Genomic DNA, 13,855 nt, shown 5'->3' on the forward strand with positions numbered 1-13,855 from the left:
CCGTCATTCGGGAAGACGAACGGATGACGATCCTCTGGGTGAATGGGGATAGGAAGGACCTCCCGACGGTCCGCTTAAGGGTCACCACCCGCGACGACTCTCGAGAGAGGGACCACATTTTCGGGGTAGCAGAGATGCTCACCACGGGGAAACCCCTCCTTCTGGGACAAGATCTCATCCAATGGAGGGATCCCTGCGTCCCCCTCCTCTGCCTCAAGCCTTCCGAGCCCCCGGTCGCCCCACTGCCGCCCCCGACGACAGCAGGAGGACCTGCTTCCCCCTGGAGTGTCTCTAGGCTCAATCCCGTGGCTCCAGGAGTCGCTCCCTGCTCCCCAGGAAGCGGAAACCATTCCGGCCCCCGCAAGCCTCCTCATTACTGGAGCCGCCGCTGCCCTGCCCTCCCTCACGAGGGAGACGCTAATCGAGGAGCAAAAGGCAGATGCCTCAACCAGCCGCCTCCGCAGTTAGGCCGCCACCAGCGAGGATGCCCTCCCTGACTTGATGAGGGACGCCTTCCTGCTGGAAGACGATCTCTTGTGCAAGGTAACCCGGGGGCCGAGCGAGCCTTCCCAGGTGCGCCATAAACTCGTGGTAGTTCCCCAGACTCTGCAGAAGGATGTGCTAAGTTTGGCCCATGATGGCATCAGCGGGCACTTCAGTGTCGCTCGCACCGCACGCGCCGTCGAGAGCAAGTTCTACTGGCCGGGCATCCGGAAAAGCGTGAAGCAATTCGTTGCCTCCTGCCCTACCTGCCAGGTGGCAGGCAACCCTAACGAGGTGGTTCCCCGGGCCCCCATTAGGAATATCCCCTCCGCCGGCGTCCCCTTCAGGGACGTCGTCATTGACTATTTCACTCCGCAGGGGCGGATGAAAAGTAAATCGGGGAACGCCCACTGCCTCACCATCATCAACCGCTTCACGCGATACCCGGAGGCAATTCCGGTCAGGAGCGAAAGTTCCAAAAATGCTGTAAAGGCCCTGGTAAAATTCTTCTGCAGATTTGGGTTGCCTGCCACGATACAAACCGATCAGGGTCGACACTTTATGTCGAAGGAATTTCGTGACGGCATGGCCAGCCACAGAATTAGGCATTTCCACTCCACGCCCTATCACCCCGAGAGTCAAGGAATCATCGAGCGATTCCACCAGTCACTCTCCACGACACTAACGAAGTTGGAGCACGAGGAAGGTGGCTCGTGGGAGGATAACCTTCCGACGCCCCTTTTGCCGCCCGCCACGCCCCTCCGAAACCACCGGTATAGCCCCTTCGAGCTATTATACGGTCATTCTACACGGGCCCCACTTGATATATTATATGACGCCTGGGCGGACCCACGCATGCGGATTGGGCGGCAGAATTGCCGACCATCCAGAAAAACCTTCGAGCAGCTTGGGCGGTAGCCCAGGCCACAGAAGCCGCCACCCAAGAACGGGTGAAGATGAAATTTGACAAGGCCGCCCGTTCCCGCTCTTTCAAGACAGGAGACCAGGTCCTAGTGCTCCGAACGGGCGCCAAGAGGCCCCTCGAAACCCACTTCTCCGGCCCCCACAAAATCTTGGGAAGGCGCGGGGACCTGAACTACTTAGTGGATTGTGGGAAAAGAAGGGCCAAGTGGCTCCATATAAATCTTCTGAAGCCCATGCCGGACCCGTGGCGAGAGAGACACCTGAAGATGGTGCCTCTAACTCCGAGGCAGTAGTTGGCGCTGCCGCCTAGCGTATCAGCCCACCGCTAACTCGGAGATCCTCGAGAGTCTGGAAGTTATAACCCCAGGTCTCGACGCCGCCCACAGGGAAGATATCCGCCGGTTATTAAGCAGAAATTGCGGGTCGTCTGAGACACCTTGGGTGCACGGGCGCAATACAGCACTCCATAAATATCAAGGAGGGTGTGAAACCCATAGCCCAGGGGTACTACAGGGTTAACCCGGATAAGGCTCGTAGGATCGAGGAACAGGTCCAACTCCAGCTCGACCTCGGCCTTATAGAACAAAGCCATAGCCCCTGGGCCTCACCAGTGGTACTAGTACCTAAGGAGGGCGGTGGAGACCGACTTTGTGTCGACTACCGAAAGTTGAATGAAGCAACGGAGTCGGAACCTTACCCCCCTCTCCGGATCGAGGCTTGCTTAGATAGCCTAGGGAGTGCCCCCTACCTAAGCAAAATTGATCTGGAGAAGGGCTATTGGCAGGTCCCGCTGTCTGAGGAGTCGCACCCTCGGACAGCGTTCATAACTCCCAGCAGGATTTGCCAGTGCAAGGTGATGCCATTCGGGTTGAAAAATGCTTCCAGCTGCTTCCAACGTTTGATGAACAAGGTACTGGCGGGCATAAAAAACTGCGTGGTATACCTGGATGACATCGTTACATATGCCAGCACCTGGGAAGAGCACCTAGCAATCCTAGAACAAATTTTCTTTGCCCTGGGAGAAGCAAATTTGGTAATAAATCTGAAAAAGTGCCAATTCGGTGTCGGGGAGATTACCTACTTGGGCCATCAGGTAGGAAATGGCCGGCTAGCACCAAAGGAGGCGAATATAGAAGCCATCATGAATATGGCTTACCCGAGAACAAAACGGGACGCCCAACGCTTCCTCGGGATGGTTCAGCACTTCCGCAGGTTTATCCCAAACTTCGCGGATGCGGCTTCCCCCATCACAAACCTCTTTCGGGGAAAGCAGCCCTTCAGGTGCTCAGAGGACTGCAAAAGGGAGTACGATAATTTAAAAGCCATACTCATGACAAAGCCGGTCCTACACACCCCCGACTACGAACGGCTTTTTTGCCTAGCCGTAGATGCCAGCGACATCAGTATCGGAGCAGTTATGTTCCAAGAGAAGGAGGGAGTTAGGCATCCAGTGGCATATTACACAAAGAAACTGAAGCCAGCTGAAACGCGGTATAGTACGATCGAGAAGGAATTGCTAGGAATGGTGCTGGCGATGAAGCACTTTGAGTCATACCACGCTGACCACACCTTCCCGCTGACGGTATATACGGATCATAACCCCCTACGGTACTTGACTACCTTTAGAAACCAAAACAAACGCTTAATGAGGTGGTGCCTCGATCTCCAGGACTATAACTGGAAAATCGAGCATATCAAAGGCACGGATAACAAAATAGCCGATGTCTTATCTAGACAGCATTCAGAGTAACACCCAGGGGTAGTACTAGCGCCCAAAATTCCATCTGCGGGCAAGACAACCTCAAGCGGTTCGGAACCAATACTTCTACTCCAGGGGGGGCGTAGCCCGCCGGCCAGATGGTGGTGGCAAGCCTCCCTGCCTTCTTATAATTCAAGGAACCTCTATTAATCTTCCCTTAAATTATCACCACAAGAGGCAATTAAATACGGGATACCATTCCCACACAATGTATAAATCATTAAGAATAACAGAGTGAGAAGTGGCATGCCCTTGCGCCCATACCTTGGCACCGGGCGTGCGTGTCAGCCCTCCTGAAGGAGCCCTTCTGGTGCACTTTCCTCGCCCTGGGACTGAAGTGACAGTCCGGGCCGTAATTTATAGGCGAAGGACAATAAATTCCGCCTAACACAATAAAACCCTCACTCTTTTTCCCTTAGCTCTTCTGCCAATATCATTTACTTTCTTTTAGTAATTTATTTATCTTTATTTTAATGAATCGATTCATAAACTCTTGCCCTTGTGATTTAAATGCCCCTTTCGTAAGCTCTGAGGGACGTGTCCCGCCTTTCATATGCGGTCACGTTTTCATTCGTAACATCTTGTTAATTTTCCTTTTGTTATTATTACTCCTTTTTCCCCCTCCCTTCCTTCTAAGAACTCTGTTTGCCCTAGACCCCACATCGTTTGTCTGCCCACCCCGTCATAACATGGAGTACTCGAGTGGGCAGTGGACGCATAAAATTAGCGTAGTTTAAGGTTAGCGAATTACAGCTCGCGATACTCTCGCCCGCATACGACTGTCAAATTCCCTGTGTGTGGGTCGCCCATCAGCTCACCTTGAACGATAGCTAAGCAAAGAACGTTAGCATGAAGATATATTACCAATGCGAATATGTATAGTCATTACAATATCGCGTAAAGGGGATGTCATTTACAAAATAAACGCTGTTTTTCATTTGCACAGCCTCTTCAAGGCAGATTGTACTAACCGCATGCATTTTATCTAAAATTAAGTAACCATGTATTTTAATTCTTGAACAATAACCTTTCTTTTCATTTGTTGGCAACGTGACCTCCTTGTGGTTAAGGTGACCCGGGTTCGTTCCCACGACCGGCAAATCACAAGTCTCTTCAATTTCTTGTGTTTGGATGTCACGGTCAGAGTTACAAGCATATCCAAAAAGCGCTAAGAATTCGAGAAGTTAAGAGGGCATTGTGGTTATTATTAGACACACACACACACACACATATATATATATATATATATATATATATATATATATATATATATATATATATATATATATATATATGTGTGTGTGTGTGTGTGTGTGTGTGTGTGTGTGTGTGTGTGTGTGTGTATGTGTGAAATGTGTGTGCATCACACTGCCCCACAAGATGATTCTTACCACCGTCTTTGGGTTTTATGTTACCATGTTGCAACTTTTCACACTTTTTACAAATGTATATATTACCTATTCTGTCTGCGAAAAGTGTCCCTAAGACGAACTTAGTTATTTTATTCTTCCACCCTTGCTTTGATGCATGTATTACCAGGCATCCACTTGCCACCACCAAGAATGAAATACCTGCGCATATTGGTATCGAGATTCTCTTGTTTTGCCTTCCAAATGGAATATTGGTTATATGTTGTCCAGGTTTACAACAGCATGTATAAAAACATTTGTCAATGTTTTCATATATAAGCCAAATTATTATGTAAGTGATACTCAGACTCATGCAATTAAATACCCGTTACCGGAAATGTAATGTGAATTATTCATCGGACTAATCATGCTCTGTAGAAATATCTTTTATATGCAGGAAATACGTTGAAGATCCTTATGAGACGCATAAAAAGAAAGGGAAAATGACCTTGCAAATAATCTCTGTACAACTTGAAGCAAAGAACTCGCTTAAACTGCATTGAAAGAGATTGTTATATGGTGTAAAATTGTGGCTAAAAACATTATGAACTGCTATGTCTCGATTTTTCACAATCAAGCCAGACAATTTAATATTAACCATTCACAGATAGTAATATAATAACTGAAAATTCTGTCAATTTAACAAGAACGGAAACTAACCCATTTGGTATATGAAGAAGAATCTGAAGAATCAGACTTGAGGCCAAGCAGTATAAAAAAGAAAGGATAAAAGGACTTGGTCACGAGAAAGTTCTAGACGTTAAAAAGGATCAGACTTTGTCATTTTGAGAGAAAAATATCGAATCTTTGAAGGGCGTAGGAAGGTATAAGAGAATTTTCTCCTTGGGTGGCTCACACTGAGAAGAAAAAACATTCGGATATATTAAAGGAAAACCCTCTTGCCTAAGATGATGGTTGCAGAAAAAACTGTTAAAGTTATGCTAAGGAAAGCCATATTCTGCTTATCCGTGGGTATAGGAAAAGTTTCCCGATTCGCTATTTGTGAATTCTGATGTATATTTATCGTAAATACACAACTGAGACAGAAAAAATAACACTTACCACCGATGAGAACTTTGAAACCCTGAAGACCGAGATTACCGCGATGACACACACTCGAAAATATTAATAATATTTTGAAATGTTTTCACCTTCTCCCTTGTGCCTTGTCAGGACTGAAATAACACTAACTCGTATTGCATGATACTTATATCTTTCCACAACAAAGACGCAAATAAATTCACTTAATATTTCGAAATGGTAAGGTCGTGTTATGCAGTTTTAGAGAGAGGAATAGTTTCATTAATTTTCCTTCTGGTATATTTGTATTGAAAAGTATCTAAATACTATGCAGTTTTAGTAATGTCAGCAAGCAAAATAGACACGTTAAAATTCTGGCTTTAGGAACATTACGGTTTCCTTGAATTACGATTCATTAGATATATCGCTAAAAGGCATATCAAAAAAGGTTCTCTTAAGTTGACTGCTCAAAAAATTAGATTTTAATGAGTCTGAAAATGAAGTAACCAAGCATCAATCTTTTCTGACATACAAAGCTGGAAACCCTTCTGCACTTTTACCCAAAACTCATGTTTGTTGGTATTAGAAAAGTAGAGATTTTAATTAAATGTAATGAAATATCATTGTTTTCTCTAGCATTTTCTCACTGCGTGCCTTTACCTGTATTATTATTATTATTATTATTATTATTATTATTATTATTATTATTATTATTATTATTATTATTATTGTTGTTGTTGTTGTTGTTGTTGTTGTTGCTGCTGCTGAAGCTTATTTTCATTATTATTATTATTATTATTATTATTATTATTATTATTATTATTGTTGTTGTTGTTGTTGTTGTTGCTACTGCTGAAGCTTATTTTCTTGCCCTATTTTGTGACTTTCTTTTTGCAGTGTTGCTATCTTCCCCTTTTTATCCATATTCTCATTCATCTGTTAGGTTTACTTCTTCTTCCCAGCTTTTTTCCACTTTTATATGGGGTCGCCGTGATGCCTTCTTTTGAAGGACTTTGATTTGGCTTTGGGGTAGACTTTGTAGTCCCGATCGGCTGGTTTATAAAGCCTATATACTTCCCTTTAATCGATGGTTTTCATACGTTTATAATCTTATTCCTGGACATTATCTGTTCTCTGAGATATTAAGTTCCAACCTCCATTTTGCTCATTCCAAAACTCATATTGAGATCTTTCCACCCATAGTTTTTAGCTGGCTTTGCTATAAATGTGAAAGTAAGCAAACTGACAAAAGGACCCCCAAATGCTGTGACTTAGAGATGATGGATTACATGTAAAATAGCGCTAATCCTTAGAGGAAGAACATTCTTCCACCTGTGCTGTCTTTACAATTGTAGTTTTAATGGCGGCTTTTTTGCTTAAGTTATGTAGGGGCGTAAGACCAGCATTGACAGTTTTCCACATGAGCTCCACGTATCATAGGCAATAATACCTTCCACAGCCTTTTCCAAGAATCCATTCCTAACATCTTGCTCCTCCAGTTAGCTGAATTAGGTAAATAGAAAAAAATATGTGGAAAGCGAGCAAAATATATAAAAAGGGATTAACCTGATGAATCTTTATAATACCTTGGATATCCCTAGGTCTCTCCGGATACATTAACAACAGTGTCACAAGTAGGGATGAACAGCTCTTGGGAGAAGTATGCTTCTGTTGGATACATCATAAACATTCTTTTTGTCACTTTTCACAAAGTTATTACCTGATGAACTTGGATCAAACAACAAGCGATTTATAAGGGCAGACGCACCCTCCCCCCTGTATCGGTACATAAATGATGACTCCATTTTAATTAAACTCTTGAACTTATTTATGAAAAAACAGAATTTAATGAACTCGGATAATAAAAAATTCATGGGCCCTATCTCTTCATGATCAAGTTTATCCAGTCTCTATTTAAGACATTGATATTAAAATCAGATATATTTTAATGGTTTTAAGTTCAGAACTTTTTCATAAGAATATATTTCTATCACGAACAAGGCATGTTTCTCTAAAATGAAAAGAAAGCTTCATGTTAAAAAAAACCAGGCCATGAAATCCTGAAAATACTTGGTCATGGATTATGCTTTGTGCTTTCTGAAAATTTCATTAAGTCTCGTGTCATGAAAACTGGACACCATTTTAGGGGAACTCCGAAAGGTCATTACTCAGAATGACGAGAGGGATGTAGCTGTAGCACGTTGTTAGGAGAAAAATCGTCGAGAGGACTTTCAGGATATTAAATTGATATTTCGAAGTATTTATTGGAAAGTTATATTATTGATTAGTTGAGAACATCCTGTTGTATATAATCCCCTTAACTTTTGGTAAAAGACCTTCCGCATGAGATGTCGCAAACGAGAAGGATGTCATTAAAGAGAAGGACTAAGCAGCGTTGTCAACGAGTTTACTAATAAGATATCCTGTAATTTAGGCTGCACTCTTTTTGAAAGATTAGTGTACCCCAACACTTATAATACGACTGCAATGCAAAAATTATCAAGACCATAACTATTCATCATCATCATCGTCATTATTATTATTATTATTATTATTATTATTATTATTATTATTATTATTATTATTATTATTATTATTATTATTATTAATGAACAATGTGAGGAACAATCGCGTTCAGTAAGGATGAGTGTAATTTATACTTTCCGAGGATTAGTACACCAGAAAATTGTCACAATATTACAACGGTTATTAAAATTTCTTCCCTCTTTGTTTACTCTCTTTGTTAAAGGTCATATTGTTAAGATTAATTCTTTAGATCTCACCAACTATTATAGCTAGAGGTGTTAGGTTTCTAGAATGTAATGTTCCATGTTAACAGCAACGTTTTAAATGTGGTTTAATGTCACAGGTCAATTAAAAGTCGACATTTTAATGTTCCCTAAATCAGACGTAATTTCGTACATAAGTAATTGTGAAGTTGGTGATTATTTTCTAAATATATCTGAAACTGTTTTGAAGTCATAAAATCATTTTAATTTTATCAGATTTACAAGAAGTGTGTAAATGTATGTGTGCATGTACGAAAATATGTGTCAGCTGAAAGGCTTTATATTAAAGGTAGAGCCTCCGCCCCGTTGCACACAATGGTATGTTTGGTAGTGCAAAGGAGCGTATATGTGTGCCTGTGTGTTGATGTGTGGCATCTTTTGTATTTAAAGTTTCATTGAAGAGCTAACGATTTAGAAAATAATGCATATGGGGACACTGCACAAAGAGGCGCAATATTACACTTAATATTAAGCGTATCATTGTGCTGATAGAGAACGATTTGTGATTACTTAACGGGGTAGAAATGAAACTTAGTTAATATAGCTTATGATAATCCGTTAATGACTTTCCTTCTGTAAAATCTTAGTTCTCGTTTCATACTGATTTAGGTTTTACTGGAATGAATTAAACACAATGCTTTGTCTAGTTCATTGTTTCTCAGGTATACTCCCTCCTAGTAAGCCTTATTAATAATAAGATTTGAACTTGCGCATGAAATGTACTAAAGACGGCATTTAATTAGAATATGTAATTTTTCTAAAATTCCGTGTTTAATTAAATGATGATATCACATTTCCATTATTTTAGAGAAATCAATTCCTAATAAATGAGAGTCAAATAAATAATGAAAGATGCATGAGGCGTTCTTTCATGATCAGAGTTCAACAGGTCACTTTGCTGGATGGAGTTTACATTAGTGCCGTTGTAAATCTTAAGTGACAATAACATTCGAATTGAGATTTAGTCTGACCTTCCCGTTAAACAATAAAGATATTCTTAAAACTAAAGTATAAACCGGCAAAGGTAAAATAAGCGAAAATTGGATACAGCAAATTATTTTAGTGCATAAAATTTACTTTATCGGTGATACAAATTTCTTTTTACCGCTGTCATAATTTCTACATCATTTACAGTTAATTTGAGACTTCTTTTAATATCGTAATTTTCAAAAACGAAGTTAGAAAGTATGATGTAAATACCCCCCAAATTATTACGTCAGTTACCTTTCCATTTATCGATGGAAATTTCTGCTCGGCTGATTGATGCCTGCAGATTGTTATCCGTTAAAACCTGAAGAAAAATCTCGAGAACCCGCATATTCACATTATGAAGAACAGCCATTTCAATCTTTATCCATCATCGCAAAAAATGCTAATCGACATTTGAAGCGGAAAGACCCGAAATGGAGGACAGATGGCTTTGCCAACGTTTTTGCATTCCAGTCTCTCCGACTTTGATCTTCGCATCTGCTACGGGGGTTTGGGACCCAGGTTCAAGTAACTATCATGTCCAAATGTGACTGGGTTCGAATTCCAGTCTGGGACTGTTTGATGGAAGTTGTTTGACAGGTATAATCTTGCTTTATAAGAGGCGATGCATTATTATTATTATGATTGTTCTGTTGAATATGATGTGCGAATTGATTTCATATTGTGTTTTTCCATTTTTCTTATAATTCGCCTTTCTAGCACGTCAATATTAGTCAATAATTAGCCAATGTTCATATTTCGGTGGAATTAAACAGCTTTCTACAGCAGAATTTTATTCTAAAATGAGCAGGTTACTGAAATTAGGTGTTGTAATCCCGTAGAGGTCAGTGGTGTCTTCTCTTGGACGTCGTTTTTACCAGTAGATGGATTCTGGGTTTTCTGGGTACTTTTCCTGTCGACATGTTTCGACCAGCCTGTTGGTCGTCTTCTGGATGGTTGAGATGAATCTAGAGTTACAGGATATTGTTTAAGATTAAGCCAGCCTTTGGCTGGCACAGCCCATAACTGGATCAATCTGTGAAAAGACAAAAAGAAACAATGCTTTTGGCAGTTAGTTGGTGAAGATGAAAGAGGTTGACAGGCAGGATTGTAACTCTTTTTAACCTTACGGTTCCCATCAGTAGGAGAGAGAGGTTTATAGCGGTGAGTCCCAGTGTAGTGGGAGAGGTCTAAGAAGGAAAATGAAGCGATCTTGTGTCTGAGTGAAAGATGGCCCGAAAAAAAAAACTCATACTTAGAAATGGGCAGCCTTTGCTGTCTCACTTACCGTTTTACCTAGGAGAGTATCCTTTTACCTGGGAGGGGGGACGGGACATCAGGAGATTCCTTTGTGTCCCTATGTTACCTAAGATGTGTCTGGTGATATGTGCTGGTGTCCGCTCATTTTCGGTCAGATTTGACCCGAGAAACTGGGTCTCTGGACAGTCCAGTAGGTAGTGTGCTAGGGGCTGGTTTACCGCTCGGTCACAGACTGGCATGGCCTGTCTTCATTCCAAATCAGTTGTCAGCTGCATAGGTATCCTAGCCTTACCCTGTGTGTGATGACAGAGAGTTTTCTGGTGGGTTGCATTGTGATGTCACGAGGCTTGAAATTTGTAACGTCCATGTACCACATGGATGTTCTTGAATTTTGCAAATAATGCCATCTTTCCTCACTTTCTTCTTGAAGTCTGGCATATCTTCTTGCCATTTCTTTTTGTTGTATGATTGATGATTGCATCTTAATTCTCACTGTATTGTGGCTGAGAGCACTTTTGGCTAGGGTGTCAGCTTCTTCATTTCCCTGGATCCCTACATTACTAGGTATCCAGTTTAGGACAATCCTCCCGCCTGCAGCTTGATGTGGCTTAGCCACTGATTTGATTGATGGAATCAGTGTCACATTTTCTTTAGGCTTTCTCGCTTTCAGCGCAAGGATTGATCCTTTGGAGTCCATGTATACTGTTGTGTGCCCTTCTTTCTGGATGGACTCTTCCAAGGCTTTGAAAATTACCATTAGTTTGGCTGGTAATATAGAAGCATTGCTGGACAGCCCACAGCTTCCTCTGAAGTCTTGAGCAACCACTGCCTCTGCTGCTGCTGGTGCTTGTGGATCAACTGATCCATCCGTGTAATATGTGTTTTCAGCTGCTGTGCTCGTGATTGCTTCTTCTGCCACAATCCTCATCTGTGATGCTGTGCACAGTGCTTGCTGGCTGATAGTACTGTAAAATTATACTGGACTGGGTCTTCAGCCCAGGGAGCTGGTTCTTGGTATCCCTCAGGTGGGACATCCTTTGTCATGTTTTTCACTGCGTCCTGCATATCTAGTTGTCTCAGGGTCTGAAGTATAATGCCAGTGTGTGTTTTAGGAGGATTTAGCTCCTCATGCAGGTTTATGCATGCACGCATTTTATCCTTCAGCAGTCCAGCTCTGTTGCTTCTGATAGCTTTCTACAATGTGGCAGCATTTCTTTGTCATATCCTGTGAGTGAGGGGTTGTAGCTGTGTCTCTGCCCTCAGTGTCTCATGGCATTGTTCTGGATGATCTACAGCCCTTGCTGCTGATCCTTCCTGTGACTTGTCAGGGCTGGTGTTGCATATTCTACTTGCCCTGACAGTTTGCATGTAGGACTTTCTAAGCAGATGGTATGTGGCTCCTTCTTGCAGAGTTGTGATCCTCTTTAGAGCATTGAGTCTGATTCTTGTTTTGGCCTGAAGGAGCTATATCTCTTTCTCAGGAGATAGTGTGTTTGCAATTCCGACTCCCAGGTATGTGGAGCTGTCCACCCAGTCTATAGTGTCTCCCTTCAGCAGAAGGTTGGATGGGTTTTGACCATGCTTTATTGCTATGGCTTTTGTCTTGTTTATGTTGATCTTGAGTCCCAGTTGTGTGCATTTGTCCTCTATTTGCTGCAGGGCTTCTTGTATCTTATGGAATGGTCTTGGAGGGCTTGTGCTGACAATGCAAATGTCATCATCATAATAAAGACCTCTACTCCCTGCAGTAGTTCTAGGCAGGCTAGACTCTCCATTAGGACATAGAAAAGGAAGGGGCTTAGTATACCTCCTGGGTAGTGCCATTTTCAAGAAGGTAGTACTCTGACGTTCTGCCTTGAATACCACCCTGGCTTCTCTGTCTTGTATATGGTCTTTTATCCATGCAAGCAGGTTGCCTTTGATCTCTTCCATGCTACAGAGAGGATGGTTGCTGCACTTGCCAACTCATATGCCTTTTTTAGGTCTAGAAAGACCATCATGGAGCTTGACACGGCTCGTATGGCTTTATTTATAGCAAGCTCTGAGGTATTCGAATTTTTATTGGCTACCTGGGGCAATTCTCCTTGGGCGGCTCCTATTCTCGTGCAATGATGGTTTCGTGTGGTGTTCAAGCACTGGAGTACACGAGCGTAGTATTAGGATGACTGCTGCTCACAGATGGACGCTCCTGATTGGTTTGCTCATCCGGAGTGCCAGTGGGTGCCACCCTTTGTGCCAGTGTCGAGGGGAGGAAGGTCTCCTGTGTGGTTTTTAGACTAGGCTTCTCTCTCCCGATATGTAGACTACCAGGAGGTGTAAGCAGCGATGGTAAGTCATTTGGTCTATTATCTCTATGTTAAGGATAACGTAATTTCTTTTTATTATCAGGTTATGGACAGTCCTGGCATGATTAAAAATGGCACCTCCTGGGGATGACATGAGATCCTCTTGGAGAAGCACATGATAGTCATGCCGATGTAAGAGCCAAGGCTCTCTTGGACGGGTCATTTGTATCGGTAGACTATGTTGGTTTTCTTCAAGGGATCCTGCTTAAGGGGGGCCAGGTTATTTCTCACCCTCAGGCTGCTGGTCTTCTTATTCCTGTAAAATATGATGAGTTTAATCTTTTTCTCAGGATTGGACTTCTGATGGTGCCTTCAATGATGGTCCTGAGATAGCATTCGTCTTTTTTATAGCCTTTATGGAATTTTCTTTTGTAGAAAAGTTTGATGTCATCAGAGATGTCGGGGCGAGGTTCCTGATGGTACTATTTATCCACGGCTCCTCTAATGCACTTGTCTACATCCCAATTTGTGTGTCTGTTATCAATGAGGATCTGGGCAACACGTTCCAGTTCTCTGTGGGTGTCAGTCCAAGAGGACCAGTGCGAGAGGGCTCTTCTGACAAAGGCGCTGAAGTAGGATTGCTTATATCTCTCGGGGCACTCACTCTGTCTGTTCAGACACATGTCGAGGTTCGTAGGTTTTGTGTCAACCTTTGTGATGAAGCATTCCTCCTGTTGCTCGACGAGGACATCAAGGAAGGGGAGGCGGCAATCGTGGCTGTATTCAGCTGTGAAATTGAGACAGCTGTGGGTGTGGAAGGCATGACTGAGGCTCTCTATTTCTTCTCTTATTTCAGCACTGATGAAGGCCTCGTCGATGTACCATACATACATTTGTGGCTTTCTTATACTGCTGAAGACCCTCTTCTCGACGGTACCCATGTAAAAATTCGCGAAG

The 13,855-nt window shown here is 42.6% G+C and overlaps 1 protein-coding gene across 1 annotated transcript; it reads right to left on the reverse strand.

Annotated features, from left to right (window-relative positions):
- Nucleotides 1-10,347: 10,347 nt before the first annotated feature.
- On the reverse strand, nt 10,348-11,541 carry LOC136851721 (uncharacterized). Its single transcript, XM_067126065.1, has 2 exons — nt 10,906-11,541; nt 10,348-10,389 (listed from the first exon to the last, which is right to left on the reverse strand). The coding sequence occupies exons 1-2, from the start codon at nt 11,539-11,541 to the stop codon at nt 10,348-10,350; spliced, it is 678 nt and encodes a 225-aa protein (XP_066982166.1).
- Nucleotides 11,542-13,855: the final 2,314 nt, after the last annotated feature.

Source organism: Macrobrachium rosenbergii, chromosome 24 (assembly GCF_040412425.1).
Source record: "Macrobrachium rosenbergii isolate ZJJX-2024 chromosome 24, ASM4041242v1, whole genome shotgun sequence".
Lineage (NCBI taxonomy): Eukaryota > Metazoa > Arthropoda > Malacostraca > Decapoda > Palaemonidae > Macrobrachium > Macrobrachium rosenbergii.

Coding starts and splice junctions, on each gene's coding strand:
- LOC136851721 (XM_067126065.1), bottom strand. CDS start 11,541: ATGAGGATTGTGGCAGAAGAAGCAATCACGAGCACAGCAGCTGAAAAC. Junction 10,390..10,905: donor TCTCTGTCATCACACACAGG/GTAAGGCTAGGA, acceptor GTCTTTTCACAG/ATTGATCCAGTTATGGGCTG.